General features: G+C 43.4%; 2 protein-coding genes and 1 pseudogene across 16 annotated transcripts in view; 2 read left to right on the top strand and 1 right to left on the bottom strand.

Moving 5' to 3' along the window:
* The window catches only part of NT5E (5'-nucleotidase ecto), a 105,120-nt gene that overhangs the window by 40,194 nt on the left and 41,580 nt on the right, over window positions 1-23,346 (top strand). For 3 of the 4 annotated variants that reach the window (XM_070073820.1, XM_070073819.1, XM_017345271.3), the window contains exons 6-8: window positions 257-362; window positions 2,590-2,739; window positions 6,202-6,402. In XM_070073820.1, the coding sequence (XP_069929921.1) occupies window positions 257-362; window positions 2,590-2,739; window positions 6,202-6,402 (457 nt within the window). Of the gene's footprint in view, window positions 1-256; window positions 363-2,589; window positions 2,740-6,201; window positions 6,403-8,024; window positions 9,701-23,346 lie in introns of those variants that run through there. The other variant, XM_002714557.5, reaches the window with a different exon arrangement.
* LOC127493009 (spermatogenesis-associated protein 2 pseudogene) lies at window positions 3,536-4,778 on the top strand (annotated as a pseudogene).
* The window catches only part of SNX14 (sorting nexin 14), a 99,011-nt gene continuing 90,149 nt past the window's right edge, over window positions 14,485-23,346 (bottom strand). For all 12 annotated transcript variants that reach the window (XM_051854506.2, XM_051854508.2, XM_051854507.2 and 9 more), the window contains 3 exons: window positions 16,974-17,065; window positions 16,279-16,335; window positions 14,485-14,682 (listed from right to left, as the gene is read on the bottom strand). In XM_051854506.2, coding sequence (XP_051710466.1) covers window positions 14,644-14,682; window positions 16,279-16,335; window positions 16,974-17,065 — 188 coding nt within the window. In that variant the 3' untranslated portion in view covers window positions 14,485-14,643. The remainder of the gene's footprint in view (window positions 14,683-16,278; window positions 16,336-16,973; window positions 17,066-23,346) is intronic.

The raw sequence follows: 23,346 nt of genomic DNA, 5'->3' as shown, positions 1-23,346 counted from the left end.
GAAGACAGGAGTTTTCAAAACGGCAGGCTAGGAGCTCCCTGTATCTACCACTCTGACATGGGAATGGTCCCAATAGCATATCCTTGAGTCTTGGAGCACACAAGTAGCTCTGACTAATTACAGTTGAGAAACTTCTGGGAACACAGCACCACGGGAAGAACACCTTTCTTTCCTCAGCAGAGCTAACAAAATTCCTGGAACTGATCTGAGGGCGGAGACCCAGAATAAGTCATGTACATTTGTGCTACTGCTGCAGATTAACAACAACCTGAGACACTCAGATGAAATGTTCTGGAACCATGTGTCCATGTGCATCTTAAATGGAGGTGGAATTCGGTCACCCATTGATGAGAAGAACAACGGTATGCTCCCCAGGCCAAGCACCCTCTGTCCTCTAGTTCTGTCTCGGACCTGCTTTCTCTCTGGGGCTCCGGCCCTGATCATGCCCATGGCTCCCTCAGCTTACCTCACTACCTGCCACGTACCAGAATGTCAGACCTTTAAGTTGGAGTTAGCTGTTACTCCACAGTAGTGAGTAGCCTGAAGGGCATACACAAGGTTGTGTGTTCTTGTATGTAGTCACTCACAGAAGCAGCAACTAGATTAGCTAAATATTGATTGTTACTAATTTATGCAAAATATACACAACCTCCACATGGCATCTGAGAAAGACAAAATTACCTAAATTTTGTGCTGTAAAAGATCACTGAATTAAATGGTTATTTATAGATATCTAGGGCCGGCGCCACGGCTCACTAGGCTAATCCTCCGCCTTGCGGCACCGGCACACCGGGTTCTAGTCCCGGTCGGGGAGCCGGATTCTGTCCCGGTTGCCCCTCTTCCAGGCCAGCCCTCTGCTGTGGCCAGGGAGTGCAGTGGAGGATGGCCCAAGTGCTTGGGCCCTGCACCCCATGGGAGACCAGGAGAAGCACCTGGCTCCTGCCATCGGATCAGCGCAGTGCACCATTGGAGGGTGAACCAACGGCAAAAGGAAGACCTTTCTCTCTGTCTCTCTCTCTCTCTCACTGTCCACTCTGCCTGTCAGAAAATAAAATAAAAAAAATATAGATATCTAGGATTGTACTATATAGTACAAATAAATCAACATGACAGATTTCAAGACACTCTTTTTTACTTTTTAAAGATTTTATTTATTTATTTGAGAGGTAGAGTTACAGACAATGAGAGGTGAGAGGGAGAGACAGAGAGAAAGGTCTTCCATGGGCCGGCGCCGCGGCTCACTAGGCTAATCCTCCGCCTAGCGGCGCCGGCACACCGGGTTCTAGTCCCGGTCGGGGCGCCGGATTCTGTCCCGGTTGCCCCTCTTCCAGGCCAGCCCTCTGCTGTGGCCCGGGAGTGCAGTGGAGGATGACCCAGGTGCTTGGGCCCTGCACCCCATGGGAGACCAGGAAAAGCACCTGGCTCCTGGCTCCTGCCATCGGATCAGCGCGGCACGCCGGCCGCAGCGCGCCGGCCGCGGCGGCCATTGGAGGGTGAACCAACGGCAAAGGAAGACCTTTCTCTCTGTCTCTCTCTCTCACTGTCCACTCTGCCTGTCAAAAAAAAAAAAAAAAAAAAAAAAAGAAAGGTCTTCCTTCCGTTGGTTCACTCCCCAAATGGCCGCAACGGCCAGAGCTGCGCCAATCCAAAGCCAGGAGCCAAGTGCTTCTTCCTGGTCTCTCATGTGGGTGTAGGGGCCCAAGGACTTGGGCATCTTCCATTGCTTTCCCAGGCCATAGTGGAGAGCTGGATTGGAAGAGGAGCAGCCAGACTAGAACCGGTGCCACAGGCAGAGGATTAACCTACTGCACCATGGCACTGGCTCCTCAAGACACTCTTATAGCCCCCTTATGCATTGTTTTTTTTTATTTATTTTTTATTTATTTATTTATTTTTTTTGACAGGCAGAGTGGACAGTGAGAGAGAGAGACAGAGAGAAAGGTCTTCCTTTGCCGTTGGTTCACCCTCCAATGGCCGCCGCGGCCGGCGCACTGCGGCCGGCGCACCGCGCTGATCCGATGGCAGGAGCCAGGAGCCAGGTGCTTTTTCCTGGTCTCCCATGGGGTGCAGGGCCCAAGCACCTGGGCCATCCTCCACTGCACTCCCTGGCCACAGCAGAGGGCTGGCCTGGAAGAGGGGCAACCGGGACAGAATCCGACGCCCCGACCGGGACTAGAACCCGGTGTGCCGGCGCCGCTAGGCCGAGGATTAGCCTAGTGAGCCGCGGCGCCGGCCCCCCTTATGCATTGTTAAAACCTGTCGGTGTCAGTGAGAGGCCCCCAAGTTCATCTCATGGTCAGATAGCAGGCACGGGTACAGGACACACTGCTTGTGTGGAGGACAATGCTTAATAACCTACTGGAGATCCAGCCCCAAGCCCGGAAATCCAAGGTGAGCTCCCGCCATCTTGCTCCGTGGTGAAGGGCAGGGCCAGAGGCGTCCTGAAGTCACTGCCTTGTTGGGTGTTAGTAATCATTTAGACACAGCCCCGGATCCTGCTCATCTTCTCCAACTCTGAGGGCAACTGGTGGCAGAGTAAGCTTTTTCTCAAATGGTTTTCCTTCTTGTCTCGCATGTGACTGCCCTCAGGTACAATTACCTGGGAGAACCTGGCTGCTGTGTTGCCCTTTGGAGGCACATTTGACCTGGTCCAATTAAAAGGTTCCACTCTGAAGAAGGCCTTTGAGCACAGCGTGCACCGCTACGGCCAGTCCACTGGAGAGTTTCTGCAGGTGGGCGGTAAGACACCCTTCCTGCAGGGTTGTACATCCAGGGTGATGTGGATTTCCTCTGGCTAGCTCAGCTTCCCCCATTATCAGGACTTCCAGGGTCAAATTTGTTTGGTTTTCCCACACACAACACCAATACATCATATTTCAATGGTTGTGAACTCCCAGAGCCACTGATACTGAGTTAGGGATCAGAGCCCAAAAGCCTTGGCAACTAGCAATATTTGCCAAGTCTGAGTTGGACACTGGATGGACCCTCCTCAGGAGCTGGCCCTCAAAATGCTGTTAAAACCAAACCAAACCCCTCTCCTCTGTTCTAGTTGTAAATGCCTAGGACTATTCCAAGGGCCTAAGGAATGCAATGTCCAGCAAGTGTGAGTAAGGATGATTTCTGGGAAGGACATCCCACTGTGCATGCCACTGGTACACCTGCTTCTGTTCCCACTGGCACTGGGGAGTCTTCAACCTCTTGTGTGTTGTGAGAAAGCCCGCCTTTTTCTCTCATAGATTGTAGTGAAGACTGATTGGAAATTAATGTTTCCCAAATTGCCATGGGCTTCTGAAATGCTTTTGTTAGTAATTACTTCCAAGTCCTGTGAACCAATCCTTAAATTACTAATCTTATTTTATTCCCAAACCATATTCTGGTGGTGGTGGTTTTTTTTTTTTTTTTTTTTTTAACTTGAGATCATGGTCCTATTTGATCAATCAAACTACTGTGCTGAGTCCTCTGTTTGCAGAATACAATGCTATTGCCTGGCTAGTTGCCTGTAGGGTAACCCGAGCATCCTGCATTTGAAGTTGAGGAAACAGCAGTGTTTTGATGTTCTAACAGAGTTTTAGGTAGCTTTCACTTTGTGAAAGTTGTCCAATCCCAATCAGTCTCAGTCCCTACAGCCAACTCCAGTGGTGACTGCACCTTCCACTCATCCCCCTTGGTCAGGGTGCATGTTGGGAGCACTCCTCCAGACCAAGCGTACAACATGTCAGTATTTCAGCCACATTCCTGCCTCCAACCCAGAAGCCATGGAGCTAAGAGAGCCCTCCTTGATGGGATGGGCTGTACCAATGAATACAAAATGCAAAATATTTTGGAAGTATGTTCAGTTCCATGAGGACAAAGCGGATACCACCCCCAACAAGCAGCTGGCTGGCAGCCATGAATATCTATGTTTGCATCCTTGGCCCTGCTCTGCCTGAATAAGGTGATCCCTTGTATCCACCTGCTTAGTTCAGGTCTATGAGATGGTAGAGAGCTGCCTGCACTTGCTGAGCACCTCCAGCCTGGGAGCTTTGCTCTGTGCCCTCAGCATGCTTGAGATGGTGGACATCAACCTCTTCTTCTACCTGTGGAAGAAGGAATTCAGAAGCATCAAGGCATGGGCCCTTTGTCTGCTATGCCAAGCCATCAAGTCAATGTGCCTGGAAGAGGACATCCTAGTCATCCTGAATTGAAGGGCCTGCATGTCTGAGTTGGGGACTCTGTACAAGCCCATGGAACTCATCCTCCTGGTGAGGATGGTCTCCTTTGAGTTCTTTCTGGCCAACACTGAGTGCAAGCAGATGCTAGAAATCCACTCCTAAGAAAAGGACAAGGGCTACTCTGAGCTGGACATCATGAGTGAGCCCACGAGCAGCAAGAGGACGCTCCTGGCTGCTCAGAAGCCCTGTGGCAACAGACCAAGGGCAGGGAGCACCTGATAGCATCAATGGCTTGAGTGGCACTCCAGAAATCAGGCATCAAGCAAGAAACTGAGGACTACTTACTCTACAAGCCCCACGTGCCTGGGGCTCAGGAAGACAGAGACCTGTACACAGACTCAGAACCCAGGGCAGTGCATCATAGACAGGGTGCTCTGTGGCTTGATGTGTGTTGACTGGTGAGAAACAATGCCCACCCACTCTAGCACAAGCAAACACCACTGACCAAAGAGTGGGCCTTCTTCCAGTGCCAAACTGTAGCCTTTGTGCAGCTCATCCCTTTGCCAGCACTGTGACAGCCTGCTCACTTGTCCTTCTGCCTCCAAGCCCAACTCCTTCCCCCAGCAAGACCTTTGCTGTGATAGCCTGGCCCATGGGGAATCTGCAGGAGAGTTACCCAGGCCAGTCTCAGGGTCTCCATGGGCTGCTGTACATTCACTCAAAGCCCAAGCCCTCTATCACAGCCACCTCAGGCTTTTGCAACTGGCCAGGTGCCAACAACACCTGCTTCCAGTGTTCAAAAGTTTCTTGCAATGCCTGCCTTAGCCCCTACCATTACAGGACTCCTGCTGCAAAAAGAGTGAGCTGTGCAGGTTCACACCCAACAACCAGATGAACTATAAGTACCCCCAGTTCTCCTGTCTTGTGTATAGCTAAGACTCAACCTTGTACATTCTGGCTACAAGGGCTACACCAATGATCTTTCTGGTTTTGTAGTAAAGAAGTGTTAATGCATTGATCTCAGAAGCAGACACTTGCACTTGACCATGCCAGTGGTGGGGATTGTGGATCAACTGTACCCACATGAGAGTTCACTTAGTGACTCAAATGTTTCTTCTGATGGTTGCTTTGCCATCTGGTGAGAAAAGGCAGAACTTCTCATTTTTACTAATCTCTCCACTCCCTGTTCAGTTGGTTTGGTTTTGTTTTCTTCCTTTAAAGAGAATTTCTCTGAGACTCCCATCATGCCTACCCTTCCACTGCAGTCATCTTGGATTGGAAAGGGTCATTCAGGTCACCTCCAAATGGCTTGTGAAATGAGCCCTCCTGCCACACTGGGGCCTCTCTCCATAGCTCATCCATTGGCTACCCTTTGGGATTCCCAGTCACACTCCCTACCCCCTCAACTTTCCTGCCTCTCCAGTTGTCAAAGACAAACCATGTCCAGTGTTAGCTGCATGTCATCCTGTTGCCACCACAGCTTGGTCAATCATGGTATTTGTGAACTTCATTCCAGTGCACTGAAGTGTGGACTTTCCACAGGACGTCTTCCATTTCTGTTATTTGCACATGTCTCCCTTATTGTATTGTTAATAGAGACTTTTGAGATTTATTCTTAAATCAATGTTCCACTTGCAAAAGAAAAGTTGCCAATACCAAATTAGTATCATTTGGTCTTCAAAATTATAACAAATGTTCTCATTTATTTATCATTATCCAAAGATATTTAACCAAATTACTGGATCAACTAATTCAAGATTTTGAAGAGGAAGTAAAAGATGAATTTTCTCCTTGCTGTCACCCCATTCCCTTTCTGATCCGGAGACAGTCTTCCATCCAGTTTTCTCCTTTCTCCTGGGGAATCAAGGATAAAGCTAACCCAGAAAGGGTAGCTGCAACATCACTTAAAAACTTGATGAAATTTCATCCAAGCTCAAATTAAAGAAAAATTATGCCTGGTATCCCAATTCCAGATTTTGGACAAAAATCTCCTAGAAAACAGAAGCCTCCCTTTCGATCCAATGAAAACAAACATTCATTTCTTTCCTAGGAATCCACGTGGTATATGACCTTTCCCGAAGACCTGGAGACAGAGTGGTCCAATTAGATGTTCTTTGCACCAAATGTCGAGTACCCAGTTATGAGCCCCTCAAAATGGATGAAGTGTATAAGGTGATCCTTCCGAGCTTCCTGGCCACTGGTGGAGATGGATTCCAGATGATAAAAGATGAATTATTAAGACATGACTCTGGTAAGTACAAGTGCATCTTCCTCTCTCAACCCCAAAAGTAATCAACAACAGAATATTGCCAGGAGGGCAGAGCCGTAAACCAAATCCTGTCCCCATGTGGTTCACTCCCTTTTGCTTTGTTTGTTGGAAGACAGCAGCACGGCACTAAGGAATATGCCCTCTGTTACTCCCCTAGCACACATACACATGCACTCAATCCCAGGAAAAAACATTCTTAAATAAAAAGTGTTTTAAAATACTTGTAACTACATCTAAGCAGCCATTTAAATTGTGAAATATAAGTGAATTTTGCATTTACAGGAAAAAAAAAACCCTCAAAACTTTAATTTGGGCATGGAAAACCCAGTTTAATCGTCTAAATTTTCTTTCTTGAAGGTTTTAGTGTGACTAGTACAGGTAGGAGTGGATGGGATAAGCAGCCCTTTATTGTTTCAACGGGTTAGTGGAGCAAATTAAAGGAATAACCATACTTGACATCTACCAGTATTCCCAGCAGCACTGAAGGTCACTATATATGCCAGCCTCCCTTTTAGAAATGCAATTAAGATCTGTCTGTTATATATAACATCCACTGATAGCAAAACATACTTTTCTCTTGCTCTTCCCGTGCGTGTTTACCACACATGTGTGTGCATAAACATACACAGCTTCTTTGCATCCTTGGGAAACTCAACAGCTTCCTTCTCAGGCCTGCCATTTTAGCTGCTTATATCAAGGAGGGAGGAGAGCAAAGCCAGGCCAAAGCAGGCAGTCCTTCCAAGGAGAAAAAGTGCTAGCTACTTCTATTCATTCCATTACAGAAGATGAAAAAGCATGTTTAAAAGCCTCGCATGACACAGAGGTTACTGGGTGTACATCACCCAAACCCAGACTGATGCGAACTGTATGGTAGGAGTTCATGCAGAAGGCTGAGGAAGCCTTGGATCTAAGGGTTCTCAACCCTGGCTACACACTAAAACCACTTAGGAAGCATTTTAAATTCAGTATCAGTGTCATGGCCCCAGTCAAGTGATTCTAATTTAATTGCATTAGGGCCAAAGTCTCTCCCTGTAATTCTAATATACACCCTGGAGCCCTGGAGTGAGAATCACTGCATGTAGAAGTCTTTAAAAGAAAAAAAAAAGTATTGGAGTGATATTTTTAAAATAAAACTCTGTTGGGTCCCCATAGCTATAAGCAACTAGTATTTCTTTATCAGGCCTCCTCTTTTTTGGAAATGAAGTCCCATTTGTCCCACCATGAATTTTATAAAGCTAATTCTTGAAAATGTACTTTTATCTCTCAACTCTTGGCCCAGTGCTTAATTCTCTTGTTCTGGAGTGATTCAAAGGCTATGATGTCAATGACTTCTTTATTGAATCATCTCAGAGCTGAGACGACTCTACTTCTATCACCTACTTGTGAAAAATGGGCACATGTCATATCTGGAACATGAAAGAGCAGTCAATCTCTTTGCATTTAAGATCAAGTTCTTGTCTTCCATGACACTTCCCCTCTGTTTATGAAGAATATCTTCCCTTTAATAATTATGAGGGACTTTGGAAAAATATACTGCTTTCCCTTCCCTCTTACTGCTGATAATTACTTTTTTTGGTAATTAAAATAATGTTTGTATTTTCTAGGTGAGCAAGATATCAGCGTGGTTTGTCAATACATCTCAAAAATGCAAGTAATTTACCCAGCAGTTGAGGGTCGGATCAAGTTTTCTGCAGGAAGTTATTGCCAAGGAAGCTTTTCTTTAATACTTCTTTCATTTTTGGTAGTGACCCTTGTTTTATATCAGTAGCCAAAATATTCTCCTTGCCATTAATTTGCATTTTTTAAAGTGAGATTCAAATCTGCCTTTCATGAACTGGTTGTGATGGCACAAATTATCCTTGCAGGCTCCTAGAAGCTGTAGCTTAGAGCACTGTAAAAGGAAGAGACTGACATCATCACTCGGATCAGCAACTCAGTAAAAGGAACAAAAAAAATAGGGTCTGGAGAAAGCCACCATAGAGTTTACACATCCAAATTTTAATGGTCATTATTAACTTTAAGCCATACAAATCACTTTTCTCCTTTATATCCATTTCTAATTCATCAAATAACTTGTGTTTACATAGAACTTTATCATTTATTAGGGAGTCTTAATTTAATACCCACAATTTTGGTGGGTAAGACAGGTATTATTTTTCCATTTGACAGATGAGGAAACTGAAGCAAAGAAAGGGTTGGCTTGATCAAGGCCATACAGCTAGAATGAACATATTCATAGGGCAGCATTCTCTCCTACATCACCCATGCACCTTTGACGAGTCAGGGAACAAGCTGTGCAATAGATAACAGGAAAAGTCAGAGGCTGCAAAAGACAGTCTAAGAGGCAGGGTAGGAAGGAAAGAGGATAGCAGAACTAATTTACATTACAGAAGAGAAAGAGCTGAAGGACAGTGAGTTGTATTAAACAGGTATTTGCAGCATTGTGCCTGATACATGGTATTAGCCATCATTAATTTTATGAGATTCCATCAGCTCTGAGTGTTCTTACCTCTTTCTAACATGAAGATATTACAAGAGCCTTCCAAAATAAGCTGTAATTCTAAACCTGCACTGGTCCCTCCCCAGAGGATACCAGCACTGAGCTTATTCTAATCACACCATGCATATACCCAATTATGGGAAATCCAGAGGTGATTTTTAGAAGTGATATTAATATATATGACGTTTGCAGTCTGCTTCAAAGCTAAACAATCATGTAACATTCTCTAGTCCAGCTCTGGGAATTTGCCAGGGAGTGGGCTTCTCTGAGTGGGTGCTCAGAAAATATTCAGACTGCTTAAGTGATTTGTGCCCAAAGAATAAATACATGCTGAAGTTAGAGAGAGACCATGTGAGAGCACCTGCTCAATACTGTGTAATTCAACAAGAAATGGCAGTCTTTCTTTAAAAATAGCAGCTGGTGCTTTGAAGAAATATGTTTTCTGAAAGTTTACAAATATTCAGTATTGATACAAAATATACTTTAAACTTCACCTTTAAAAAGTTCTTGCAGTAAAATAATGCCCTCAGTTCTATGCACATACAGATGTGCTATAAACAAACAAATGTTTTTAAGATTTCATGAAGAAAATTAGAAAGGTATACTTGGGGTACACTTTTCACCCTTGGCCAGTAAAATAAATCCTATTAGAGTACAATTTTTAAAGAATGTTTTTCTAAGTTTTCTAAATACATGTATATGTATTGCATAGTGGTATGAAAATGACCTTGAAACACTCTGAAATGGTAGATTCCAAACAATAAAATTGACAATATGCTCCTTGGTCTTTAATAGTTATTTCTTCTCTCAAACACCTGTACAATATAACTGAAGGATAACTTCTGATGGTTTTCCACTGGTATCCTTTCTCTGGATCATAAGTTCCTTGACGTCTGAAACAGTTTTGAGCTCTGTGCTTACTTTTTAAAAATAAAAGCTGCGGTGCAGTGAGTTAACGCCCTGGCATCATATGGGCGCCGGTTGGAGACCCGGCTGTTCCACTTCCCATCCAGCTCTCTGCTATGGCCTGGGAAAGCAGTGGAGGATGGCCCAGGTCCTTGGGCCCCTGCACATGTGTGGGAGACCAGGAAGAAGCTCCTGGCTCCCGGCTTCGGATCGGCGCAGCTCTGGCCGTTGCGGGCAGGGAGTGAACCAGCAGATGGAAGACCTCTCTCTTTATCTCTTTCTGCCTCTCCTCTCTCTGTGCAACTCTGACTTTCAAATAAATAAATCAATCTAAAAAAAAAAAAAAAGAACTGTATCAGTAATAAGAGCTGCAAGTTAGCATTGCAGATATTTATTTATTTATTTATTTGACAGGCAGAGTGGACAGTGAGAGAGAGACAGAAAGGTCTTCCTTTTGCCGCTGTTCACCCTCCAATGGCCGCTGCAGCCAGTGCGCTGTGGCCGGCGCACCGCGCTGATCCGATGGCAGGAGCCAGCTACTTCTCCTGGTCTCCCATGGGGTGCAGGGCCCAAGTACTTTGGGCCATCCTCCACTGCATTCCCTGGCCACAGCAGAGAGCTGGCCTGGAAGAGGGGCAACCGGGACAGAATCCGGCGCCCTGACTGGGACTAGAACCCGGTGTGCCGGCAGCGCAAGGCGGAGGATTAGCCTAGTGAGTCACGGTGCCGGCCGCATTGCAGATTTTAACTAACATCTCAACTGGTTCTATGACTAAGAATCTTCCTCAAGCATACTATCTAAAATATTCCACTTTTGTTACTCTTTGATCAATCACACACATTAAAGCCATTTGATAGCTCTCTTGGTCCATTTGGGCTGTGGTAAAAGATATCACAGAACAGGTGGCTTAAAAACAACAGGTATGTTGTTTCTCACAGTTCTAGAGGTTGGAAAGTCTAAGATGAAAGTGCTGGCAGGTCTGCTGTCTGGTAAGGACCTATTTATTGGCTCATATTTGGAACTTCAAACACATCATGGAAGAGGCAAGGTAACCTTTTATAAAGGCACTAATCTCAGTCACAAGAGCCTCCAAAGACACAACTTCCTAACACCATCACAGTAGTGTTCAGGTTTCAACACAGGTGTTTTATAGGGACACAAACATTCTATCACACTGGCAAAGGAAAGGGTAGATTTCTTGGAAGAAGAGTTTAGACTGCTAATAGTTGTTCAGTAGAAAAAAGTTGTTCCCCTAACAGCTGGGAAAAGGAGGCAATTAGATCACAGACAGGCAAGTGGGATGCAGAGATAAACTTGCCATTAAAAACACTTTGCTAGGGCCGGAGCTGTGGCGCAGCAGGTTAAAGCTCCAGCCTGCAGTGCCAGCATCCCATAGGGCACCAGTTAGAGTCCTGGATGTTCCACTTCCAATCCAGCTCTCTGCTAAGGCCTGGGAAAGCAGTAGAAGATGGCCCAAGTCCTTGGGTCCCTGCATTCTTGTGGGAGACCAGGAAGAAGTTCCTGGCTCCTAGCTTTGGATCAGCTCGCCATTGCGGTTCTCTTGGGAGTGAACCAGTGGATGGAAGACCTCTCTCTCTGGCTCTAACACTTTGAAATAAATAAATCTTCAAAAAACAAAACACTTTGCTTCCATTCAGTGCTGCCACAGGGAAAGCTACCCCCACTTACCTCTGCTTCTTGAACTACACTTGCCCTCTTAACAGGAGAGTTGCCTTCTAAATGTAAGAACTTTATGTTGATGTTCTATAGTAAAATTAAAATAAATCAGTTAAAAAAAAAGAAAAAGTTTCTTGGGGCCGGCGCTGTGGTGCAGCGGGTTAATGCCCTGGCCTCAAGTGCTGGCATCCCACATGGGCAGAGGAAGCTCCTGGCTTCTGGCTTTGGATTGGCACAGCTCCGGCAATTGTGCCCAAATGAAGAGTGAACCAGGGCCGGCGCCGCGGCTCACTAGGCTAATCCTCCACCTTGCAGCACCGGCACACCGGGTTCTAGTCCCAGTCAGGGCGCTGGATTCTGTCCCGGTTGCCCCTCTTCCAGGCCAGCTCTCTGCTGTGGCCAGGGAGTGCAGTGGAGGATGGCCCAAGTGCTTGGGCCCTGCACCCCATGGGAGACCAGGAGAAGTAGCTGGCTCCTGCCATCGGATCAGCGCAGTGCACCGGCCGCAGTGCGCCGGCCATTGGAGGATGAACCAACGGCAAAGGAAGACCTTTCTCTCTGTCTCTCTCTCTCTCTCACTGTCCACTCTGCCTGTCAAAAAAAAAAAAAAAAAAAAAGAGTGACCCAGCAGATGGAAGACCTCTCTCTCGCTCTCTCTTGGCCTCTTACATTTCCTTATTTTTTTGGTAGCTTAATATTTTTATTTGCACAATATACAGGTCTCTACCTACATACATATTATTAGTACACACAAAAGTACAGAATATAGTAATATATATGTTATACTACATTATGTATTATATATATATTTTAACTTTTATTTAATAAATATAAATTTCCAAAGTACAGTTTATGAATTACAATGGCTTTTCCCCCCATAAGTTTTTTTTTTATTTAATAAATGTGAATTTACAAAGTGCAACTTGTGTATTGTTGTGGCTCCCCCCGCCAACCTCCCTCCCTCCCGCAGCCCTCCCCTCTCCCACTCCCTCTCCCATCCCGCCCTTCATTGAGTTTCTTTTTCAATCACCTTCATATACAGAAGATCAACTTAGTATACACTAAGCAAGGATTTCAACAGGCTGCACTCACACAACCGCACAAGGTATAAGGCATTGTTCGACTAGTAGTGTTGTTTTTAAGTTTCATAGTAAAACACATTAAGGACAGAGATCCTACGTGGGGAGCCTGTACTCAGTGACTCCCGTTGTTGATTTAACAATTGGCACTCTTATTTATGACATCAGCAATCACCCGAGACTCTTGCTATGAGCTGTCTAGGCTATCATATTTCCTTATAAAAGAAATTTCAATTTCATAATTTTTTAAGACTTTAAGTCACTTTTTAAAAATTAAATCTCCAGGGGCTAATGCTGTGGCATACCAGGTTAAACCACTACCTGTGGTGGTGGCATTCCATGTAGGTGGTGGGTGGAGTCCCAGCGGCTCCACTTCCAACTGAAGTCCTTACTAATTCATCTCAGAAAGAAGTGGAAGATGGTCCAAGTACCTGAGTTCCTGCCACCCATGTGGGAAACCCAGATGAAGCTCCAGGCTCCTGGCAGCCTGACCCAGCCCTGGCCACTGCAGGTGGCTATTTGGGAAATAAACCAAGGATGGAAGATACCTCTCTCTCTCTGTCTCTCTCTTTCTTCCCCCTCTCCATCCCTCCCTCCCTAACTCCACTTTTCAAATAAGCAAATAAATAAATAGTTTTTTTAAAAAATTAAATCTCCAAATCAAGTAACTTGGCAGCCTCCTTTCCATTTGTGAGAATTTCTGGAACTTGTGTCTTTGTCTTGGGTGATGCCTATTACTCTAAGCTGCTCAGGTCTCCTCTGCAATTTCTTTGGGTAATCTAATTATCATCCTTCCAGGCTGCAAAATTGGATGTATTACTGTTCCAAATTATATTCAAAGTTCCCTCATTACCCAGCTTAGCGGTTGAAGCTCAATAAATATATTTGGAATGAATACTACAAACAATGAACAAATGGAAAGTGCCCCAGCTTGACAAATTTGTTTCAAGGAGTAAAGCATAGCATGGCAAGGAATTGTAAGCAGAAGGTTAAGCATTGAAATCTTTTAAAATATTCTTTCAATTAACATTCCTGAAGAAAAACAGTTAATTCTATAATTTTCTATTGAAGAGACAATAAAGAGGATAGATAAAAAATATACTTGCCTAAACTGTTCATATGAGCTTTGGAATATAGTTAAACACAATTCAGTGAAACAAAGTCATAACCATATAATCACAAATATTTGGGAGTATTCAGTTTTCAAGCCTAACAGCGCTAAAACCTGTCAGTCTTGTTTATTGTGAAAATCTCATATAGGGTATTTAATTTATAGATACATAGTTAGCCATGAAGAAAAAGAAAAGCAAAAGAAAAACAAATCTACTAAAATGTAATAATTTCAGGGGCCGGCGCTTGCGGCACAGCAGGTAAAGCTGCCACCTGCAGTGCCGGCATCCCATGGGGCGCTGGTTCATATACCAGTTGCTCCACTTCTGATCCAGCTCTCTGCTATAGAAAAGCAGTAGAAGATGGCCCAAGTCCTTGGGCCCCTGCACCTATGTGGGAGACTGGAAAGAAGCGCCTGGCTCCTGGTTTTAGATTGGTGCAGCTCTCGCCATTTCGGCCATCTTGGGAGTGAACCAGCAGATGGAAGACCTTTCTCTCTCTCTCTCTCTCTGCCTCTCCTTCTCTCTCTCTCTCTGTAACTCTTTCAAATAAATAAACAAATCTTTAAAAAATTATATTAACTTCAAATAAGAAAAATCACATCTTATTCAAGTTTCTCCATACTAAGCATAATTATTTTCAAAGTAATACAACACAAAGGTTATCAGTATTATCTGTTTGCCCTAAGAGGAATGTGAATTTTCTCCTTTTTAAAAAATGGCAATAACAAATGATTACATTCAATAAAAGTTGGGTAACAAGTTTAAAATTAAACATTTGAAACCAACCACTTTTCATTGTTATTTAGTCTTTATTAAAACAAAAAAATTAAAAATTTCAGACACTGAAGTACATGATATACATAAAAATAAAAGAAAAAAAGTACATTTCTACTACACAAGCACAGCAGAAATCTTAACTGGTTATTTACTACTACTAAATCCAAATGTTTACATCCAGGACGTCACAGAGGTAACTTCCTTTTGCACCTAAAGTAAAAATAAATTCATTTAATAGAAGAAAATATGATTGGGTTCATTTGTGAGTTACCTATCAGCACTAATGTACATAAAATTCTAACCTAAGACACAATATACCGTAACACAAAAGAAATTAGCTGGTAGATACAGCAGATAATACCTATGTTTTAGAAATTAGATAATGGCAACATCATAGTGATGACCTTAAAAAGCCTAAATCAGAGTTGAAGGTTTCCTGGTATTAATTCCAATGGAAACTATACATAAAATATCTGTAATTTTCCACCTTATTTTAATATACACTTAGTATTAATATAATTTGAGAACTTATAATTAAGGTAAATAGTCCAAACTTGATTCCCACTATGCTATATATATATAGTATTTCATTACAGTGCCAGTCTTGAACAATAACTTTTTCACCCAACCAGAGACTAATAAAAAAAAAAAAAAAAACCCAGAAAATAACAACTTGAGTCTTCATTCAAAACTAAAAATCTTTAAGATTCAATATATTATTACCACAAGGTAATTCCAATTCACATTATGTTCCCGAGTTTAGACAAACTCAATGATTTCAAAATATACTCAAGTCTTTGACTTAAACATCATACAGTACCGCAGATGATAATCTGAAGAGCTTGGTGCACTCTTGGGCTAGGATTTATATTCACATCTTTCTATGGGAAGTCTAAAGGGTTCCTATCTGCTTGTAATTAGTAAAGGCACAACTTATTCAGTGCCTATCCTCCCACACTATGCTTGTTATGGCAAATAAAGAAAATATAAAAAGCCATCTTTTAAGACTGCTCATTTTTAAAAAGATTTTTTTATTTATTTTGAAAGTCAGAGTTGCAAAGAGAGAGGGAGAAACAGAGGGAGAGATTTTCCATCCTCTGTTCACTCCCCAGATAGCCCCAACAGCCAGCGCTGGGCCAGGCAGAAGCCAAGAGCCAAGAACTTCATTCAACTCCTTCTTATGGGTGGCAGGGGCCCAAATACATGGACCATCTTCCACTAGTTTTCCCAGGCCATTAGCAGGGAGCTGTATTCAAAGTGGAGCAGCAGGACATGAACTGGCACCCATTTGGGATGCTGGTGTCACAAGTGGTGGCTTTACCTGCTGTACCATGATGCCAACCCCCAGGTTGTTCGTTTTTTAAAGAATCATAGTCACAAGGGTTTTAACTTTTATATTCTTCATTAAAATAAATGTCAGCATACCATTAAGAGAGTAACAAATAAAATACTACTTTTTGGGTGCCAGCACCCAAGATGCTGGCATCCCACAGGGGTGCCAGTGTGTGCCCTGGCTGCTCCACTTCCAATCCAGTTCCCTGCTAAAGTGCCTCGAAAAATAGCGGAAGATGGCCCAGGAACCTGGGCCCCTGCACCCACATGGAAGACAGGGATGAAGCTCCTTGCTTTGGCCTGGACCACTCCTAGCCATTGCAGTCATTTGGGGAGTGAACTATCAGGTGGAAGATCTCTCTCTTTCTCTCTGAGTGTAACTCTGCCTTTCAAATTAATGAATTTTTAAAATTATTTATATATATGTGTGTGTGTGTGTGTGTGGATATATATGTAAAACTCTTTTTCACTAACCTTATTGAGCTCTGGAAACAGTTCCTGTATCACAATGTCCAATAAAACATAAGTCAGCTAAAGTACCAAAAAAAAAAAAAAAAAAATTAAGACACCAGACAAAAAAATTTCAATGAACATAAAATATAAAATGTGGTTACCTCTAAATGGGCAGGCAGGGGATGGGAATGACAATGTAAAACAAGAACAACAGTAGCTGTAACAATATCATAATGTTCTATTCTAAAAATACATGGCAGGTACACATGTATTTGCATATGGACAGTTTATTATTATTCCTCTAGCTCATTTTTACATTAAATACTTTACAAATAACAAAAATTTTAAAACAACAGAATACAAAAGTGTAACTGTATTAAAATTTCAACAGAATGTATAGACTATACATGTAAAAGTGATAGGTCTGGTTATTCTTGAATGATGGAATTACTGATTTTTAAATTTCTATTTTATTTAATGAATTTTCTATATATTCTAAATTTTCTATGATATATATCAATTTTAAACTTTAAAAATCATGTTATAAAGAAAAAGGAATCAGCAAAAAAGGAATAATACAAATATATCTCTTGAATGTCTGAATTGCATTGCCCCCATTTAAGTGTCATTTATACAGCCAAATATATTCCAGACATCCTACTGTGTCATTCACCAAACCAACCCAACACCTGAATACTGGTGTTAACAGTTTTTACCTGCTTGTTGAGTACTGGCTGCTGTAAGGCATCAAATAAAAGTCTGATGCTTTCGTACTTGGTTTCTTCACCAATACACTTTACTATCAAATCTGAACAAGAAAGCCACACATGAAACAATCTAGAATTATAAACTGACTCATTGGATCATAAAGCAAAATTCTCACTCTATTTCCCAGATATTATGCAAAAACTATAAATAAGTATTTTCCTAAAACAGTGTTCTTTAAGAGGCTCCTGGAAAATAAAGAATTCTATAGTCAAGTTGAGAAATGCAGTATTATGTACCCTTCTTTTGGAAATTCACAATGCATAAAGAAATACAAGCCCTGAAGAATGATGCAGAAAAGAAATGGCTAAAGAGAGTTGGAAAATAGTACTTGTTGTATCATCCCATTTGGGTAAAAAAAAAAACAAAAAACCTAAAATACTGTTTGTACATTTGTGCATATACATACAGAAAAGCACAGAAAAAATACATTAATACTAAAATAGAACATGAGTCTACCTCTACACAAAGAAAACACTTTTATTTATTTAAAAAGAGACAGGGAGGGATACAAACAGAATAATCCTCCATCTGTTGGATCACTCCCTAAATGCCTGCAACAACCAGGGCTGGGACAGGCCAAAGCCAGGAGCCAGGAACTCAAAGTAGGTCTCCCATGAAGGTCAAAGTGACCAAAACTACTTGAGCCATTACTTGTTGCCTCCCAGGGCATGTGTCAACAGGAAGGTAAAATCTCAGCCAGAATTTGAACCCACGCACTCCAATATGGCATGTGGTTGTTTCATGCAGCATCTTCACTGCTAAGCCCAATGCTAGCCCCAAACCTTCAGCACCTGGTATTCCCAAGCAGTCTCCCATTCAAATACTAATCAGAGCTAACTAACCCTGCATAGCTTCCGAGAGCAAAGATCAGTCAGGTTGTTATGACAGTATCCTATTTTTTTTTTTTTTTTTTTTTTTTTTTACAGGCAGAGTGGACAGTGAGAGAGAGAGACAGAGAGAGAAAGGTCTTCCTTTTTGCCGTTGGTTCACCCTCCAATGGCCGCCGCTGCAGCCGGCGCACCGCGCTGATCCTGGCAGGAGCCAGGAGCCAGGTGCTTTTCCTGGTCTCCCATGGGGTGCAGGGCCCAAGCACCTGGGCCATCCTCCACTGCACTCCCTGGCCATAGCAGAGAGCTGGCCTGGAAGAGGGGCAACCGGGACAGAATCCGGCGCCCCAACCGGGACTCGAACCCGGTGTGCCGGCGCCGCAAGGTGGAGGATTAGCCTATTGAGCCACGGCGCCGGCTCGACAGTATCCTATTTTTATTCAGTAGTTCTTCATAATGTTCTTAATTTGGGGGGATTTTGATTTTTAAGGTAGAATTTTATTGATGAATGTGACAAGTTTATTTTTATACTTTTTGCATAAATTACTATTTTTAAGGGATTTATTTATTTGAAAGGCAGATTTACAGAGAGAGGGAGAGACAGAAAGTGAGATCTTCCATCTGTTGGTTCACTCCCCAAATGGCTGCAATGGCCAGGGATGGACCAGGCCAAAGCCAGGAGCCAGGATCTTCATCCAGGATCTTCATCCAGGTCTCCCATGTGGGTGTCAGGGGCCCAAGTTCTTAGGCCATGTTCTTCTGCTTTCCCAGGTGCAATAGCAGGGAGCTGGATCAGAAGTGGAGCAGCAGGGACATGAACCAGCACCCATGCTGGCATCACAGGAGGCGGCTTAACCTGCCATGTTACAATACCAGCCCCCATAAATTACTAATAACCACCTTACAGAACAATCATTTTGGGAAATACTATAAATGTTTAAACAGTAATTTAGGGGGGCCGCACCGTGGCTCACTTGGCTGATCCTCTGCCTGTGGTGCTGGCATCCCATATGGGCACCGGGTTCTAGTCCCGGTTGCTCCTCTTCCCCAAGTGCTTGGGCCCCTGCACCCCCATGGGAGACCAGGAGGAGGCACCTGGCTCCTGACTTCAGATCGGTGCAGCGCCAGCCATGGTGGCCATTTAGGGAGTGAACCAACGGAGGGAAGACCTTTCTCTCTGTCTGTCTCTCTCACTTCTATAACTCTACCTGTCAAATAAATTAAAAAAAAACAAAACAAAACAAAACAAAACAGTAATTTAGGGTACAACAAGTTTAGATTCACTTCTGATTACACAGTTATCTTGCAACACTTGTGTCATTTCTACCACCAAAAAGAAATCAGACCTAGGGTGGCCTTCGATGCAGCAGTTAAGACACCAGTTGGCACACTCATATCCCGTACAGGAGTGTCTGGATTGAGGTTCTGGCTCCATTTCCAATTCCAGTTTCCAGTAATGTATACCCTGAGAGGTAGCAAGTGACAACTTGGGTCTCTACTACCCACATGAGAGACCCAGACTGAGTTCCAGGCTCCTGGATTTGACTTGGCTCAGGGCTGATTCTGAGGCAGTATTCTGCATTTAATTTCAAATTTCAATTATTCTTTGTAAGCACATATGAACGTAACTGCCTTTTGTGTATTATGCTTGTATCCTGAGACCCTGTTATAATCACAAGATCCTCTTTTGTCACTTTCCAATATTCTACATAAATGATCATATCATATAGAAACAAAAGCAGTTTATTTTTCCTTCCCCATCTATATTTCTTTTATTTCCCTTTCTTGACTAATTAAATTAGCAAGAATTTCCAGCACAATGTTGAAAAGCACTTGGTGAGAGGGACATCTTGGCCTTATCCTGATTTTAGTGGGAAAGCTTTCAGCTTTCCATTATTAGGTATGTCATTACCTGCAGGTATTTTGTAGATAGTCTTTATTAAGGAAGTTCCCCTTCAATTCCTAGTTTCTTAATTACCAAAAACAAATAGAGTTAGTTTCTTTACTAGGAATAGAATTGGTGTTGGATTTTATCAAATGCCTTTTCTGCATCCATTGATTTGATCATGTGACTTTTCTTTTTAATCTTTCAATAAGATGAATTACATTCACTGATTTTTGAATGTTGAACCAGTCTTGAATACATGGGATAAACGTCACTTGTTGGCGGTACAATGGTTTTCGTACATTGTTGGATTGATTAGTTTTTTTTTTTTTTTTTTTTTTTTTTTTGACAGGCAGAGTTAGACAGTGAGAGAGAGAGAGAGAGAGAGAAAGGTCTTCCTTTTTCCAGTGGTTCACCCCCAAAGTGGCCGCTACGGCTGGTGTGTTGTGGCTGGCGCACAGTGCTGATCCGAAGCCAGGAGCCAGGTGCTTCTCCTGGTCTCCCACGTGGGTGCAGGGCCCAAGCACCTGGGCCATCCTCCACTGCACTCCCAGGCCACAGCAGAGAGCTGGACTGGAAGAGGAGCAACCGGGACAGGACTGGCGCCCCAACTGGTACTAGAACCCAGGGTGCTGGTGCCTCAGGCAGAGGATTGATTAGCTAATTTTTTATCGAGGATTTCTGCCTTTATGTACATGAGATATACTTCTGTACTTTACTTTTCATGTAGGGTCTCTGGTCTCGATTTTAGGGTAATGCTGACTTCCTAGAATGAGTTAGGATATACTCATTCTGCTTCTATTTTCTGAGAGATTATAGAAAATCAGCAGTTTTCTTAAATGTTTGGCAGAATTCACCAGAGAATCAGGGCCTGGCCGTTTGTGTTTTTTCTTTTTTCTTTTTCTTTTTGACAGGCAGAGTTAGACAGTGAGAGAGACAGAGAAAGATCTTCCTTCCGTTGGTTCACTCCCTAAATGGCTGCCATGGCTGGCGCTGCACCGATCCGAAGCCAGGAGCCAGGTGCTTCCTCCTGGTCTCCCATGCGGGTGCAGTGCCCAAGCACCTGGGCCATCCTCCACTGCACTCCCGGGCAACAGCAGAGAGCTGGACTGGAAGAGGAGCAACCTGGACAGAACCCAAAGCCCTGACCGGGACTAATACCCGGGGTGCCAGCACCGCAGGCGAGAATTAGCCTAGTGAGCTGCGGCACTGGCCCATTGTGTTTTCTAAGGCTATTAATTATTGATTCAACGCCTACAGACAATCCTATTCACACTATATATTTCTTGTATGAGTTTTAGCATATGCTATCTTTCGATTATTTATTCCATACTGCCCTAGGTTATCAAAGTTGTAGGCACACACAGAGTCACGGCATCCTTAATATCCTTTAATGTCCATGGGACCTGTGATAATGTCCTCCTCTTTCACTTCTAATTTGTCTTCTCTCCTATTCTCAACCTGACAGGAGGCTTATCAATTTTATTGATCTTCCCAAAGAACTAGCTTTTAATTTCACTGATTTTCTCTGCTGCTTTCCTGTTTCCAATGTCACTGATTTATGTTCCAATTTTTATTATTTCTTTTCTTCTGTTTATTTTGGATTTAACATATTCAACATATTCTTCTAGTCTCCTATAGTGGAAGTTTAGGCAATTGGCTTTAGATATTTTTTTTTGTTTTCTAATATAGGCCTTCAGTGCTATAAACTTGGCTCCAATCATTGCTTTCACTGTATCCCACATATTTTGAAACACTGTGTTCTCATTTTTATTTAGTTGAAAGTATTTTTTAATTTCTCTCAATATTTTGTCTTTGGTTTATGTGTTAGAGTGCATTTTTATTTTTTATTTTTTTAATTTATCTATTTATTTCAGAGGCAGAGTTACAGACAGAGAGGGAGAGACAGAGAGAAAGGTCTTCTAACCACTGGTTCACTCCCAAATGGCCGCAACAGCCAGAGCTGGGCAGATCTGAAGTCAGGAGCCAGGAGTTTCTTCTGGGTCTCTCACATGGGTAGAGGGGTCCAAGAACTTGGGCCATCTTCTGCTGCCTTCCCAGATCATTAGCAGTGAGCTGGATCAGAAGTAGAGCAGCTGGGGCTCAAACCAGCACTGATGTGGGATGCCAGTGCCATAGGCAGAGGCTTAAGCTACTATGCCACAGTGCCAGCCCCTAGAGTGGTTTTTTTTTTTTAAGAATTATTTATTTATTTATTTGAATGTCAGAGTTACAGAGAGGCAGAGGCAGAGAGAGAGAACTCTTCTATCCACTGGTTCACTACCCAGATGGTGCCAATGGCCAGAGCTGCACCTATCCAAAGCCAGGAGCCAGGAGCTTCTTCCAGGTCTCCCACACGGGTGCCAGAGACCAAGGACTTGGGCCACCCTCTACGGCTTTCCCAGGCCGTACCAGAAAGCTGGATTGGAAGTGGAGCAGCTGGGACTCAACGGGTGCCCATATGAGATGCCAGTACCACAGACGGTGGCTTTACACATCCCCATAGTGTTTCTTTCTTCTCCTTTCTTCTCCGTTTAGAATTGTCACGTTTTGTAGTTTTCCCATAGTTCCTGGATATTCTGGCTTTTTTTTTTTTCTTTTTTTCTCTTTACTTTGTAGTTAGGATGGTTTGTGCTATGATATCTTTTTTCTACTTTTTCTTTTACTTATTCTAGAGACAGTGAGCACTCATCCACTTGGTTCACTCCCCAAATGCCAACAATGGAGGGGGTAGGGACAAAGCAGAAAACTAAGAATTCAATTCAGGGGCTGGCATTGTAACATAGTAGCTAAAGCTACCTCCTATAACACTGGTATCCTATATGGCCCCTGGTTCAGGTCCCAGCTGCTCCAATCCCCATCCAACTCCCTGCTAATGGCAGATGGAAGGTCTCTCTCTCTCTCTCTGATTTTCAAAGAAATAATTTTTGTAAAGATTTATTTTTATTATTTGAAAAGCAAAGTTACAGGGAGGAAGAGAGAGAGAGAGAGAGAGAGAGAGAGAGAGAGAGAGAGGTTTTCCATCCCCAGGTACATTCCCCAAATGACTGCAATGGCCAGAGCTGGGCCGATCCAAAGCAAGGAGTCAGGAGCTTCCTCTAGGTCTCCCAAGTGGGTGCAGTGGCCCAAAGACTTGGGCCATCTTCTATCGCTTTCTCAGGCCATAGCAGAGAGTTGGCCAGGACTCAAATTAGCACCCATATGGAATGCCAGCACTGCAGGCGGTGGCTTTACCTGCAATGCCACAGCTATGTAAGAAATAAATTTTTATAATAATAATAAAAAAATTTAATTCAGGTCTTCCACGTGGTAGGAGGAACTCAATTTCTTGAGCCAGCACTGTTGCCTGCCAGGGTCTGCCAGACAGGTAATCAAACTCGGGTATTCTTATGTGAGGTGCTGTCATCTTAAGTCATCTTAATCAACACTTCAATGGTTACGTCAAACCCTGCCCCTGGGGGCTAGCACTGTGGTGCAGGACATTAAGCCACTTGTCTGCAGTATCGGCATCCCATATGGGTACCAGTTCAAGTCCCAGCAACTCTTCTTCTGATTCAGCTCCCTGTGTCTGCCTGGGAAAGCAGCAGAGGATGGCCCAAGTGCTTGGAC

This window comes from Oryctolagus cuniculus, chromosome 5, assembly GCF_964237555.1.
Source record: "Oryctolagus cuniculus chromosome 5, mOryCun1.1, whole genome shotgun sequence".
NCBI lineage: Eukaryota > Metazoa > Chordata > Mammalia > Lagomorpha > Leporidae > Oryctolagus > Oryctolagus cuniculus.
This window is presented reverse-complemented; position numbering and strand designations above follow the sequence as displayed.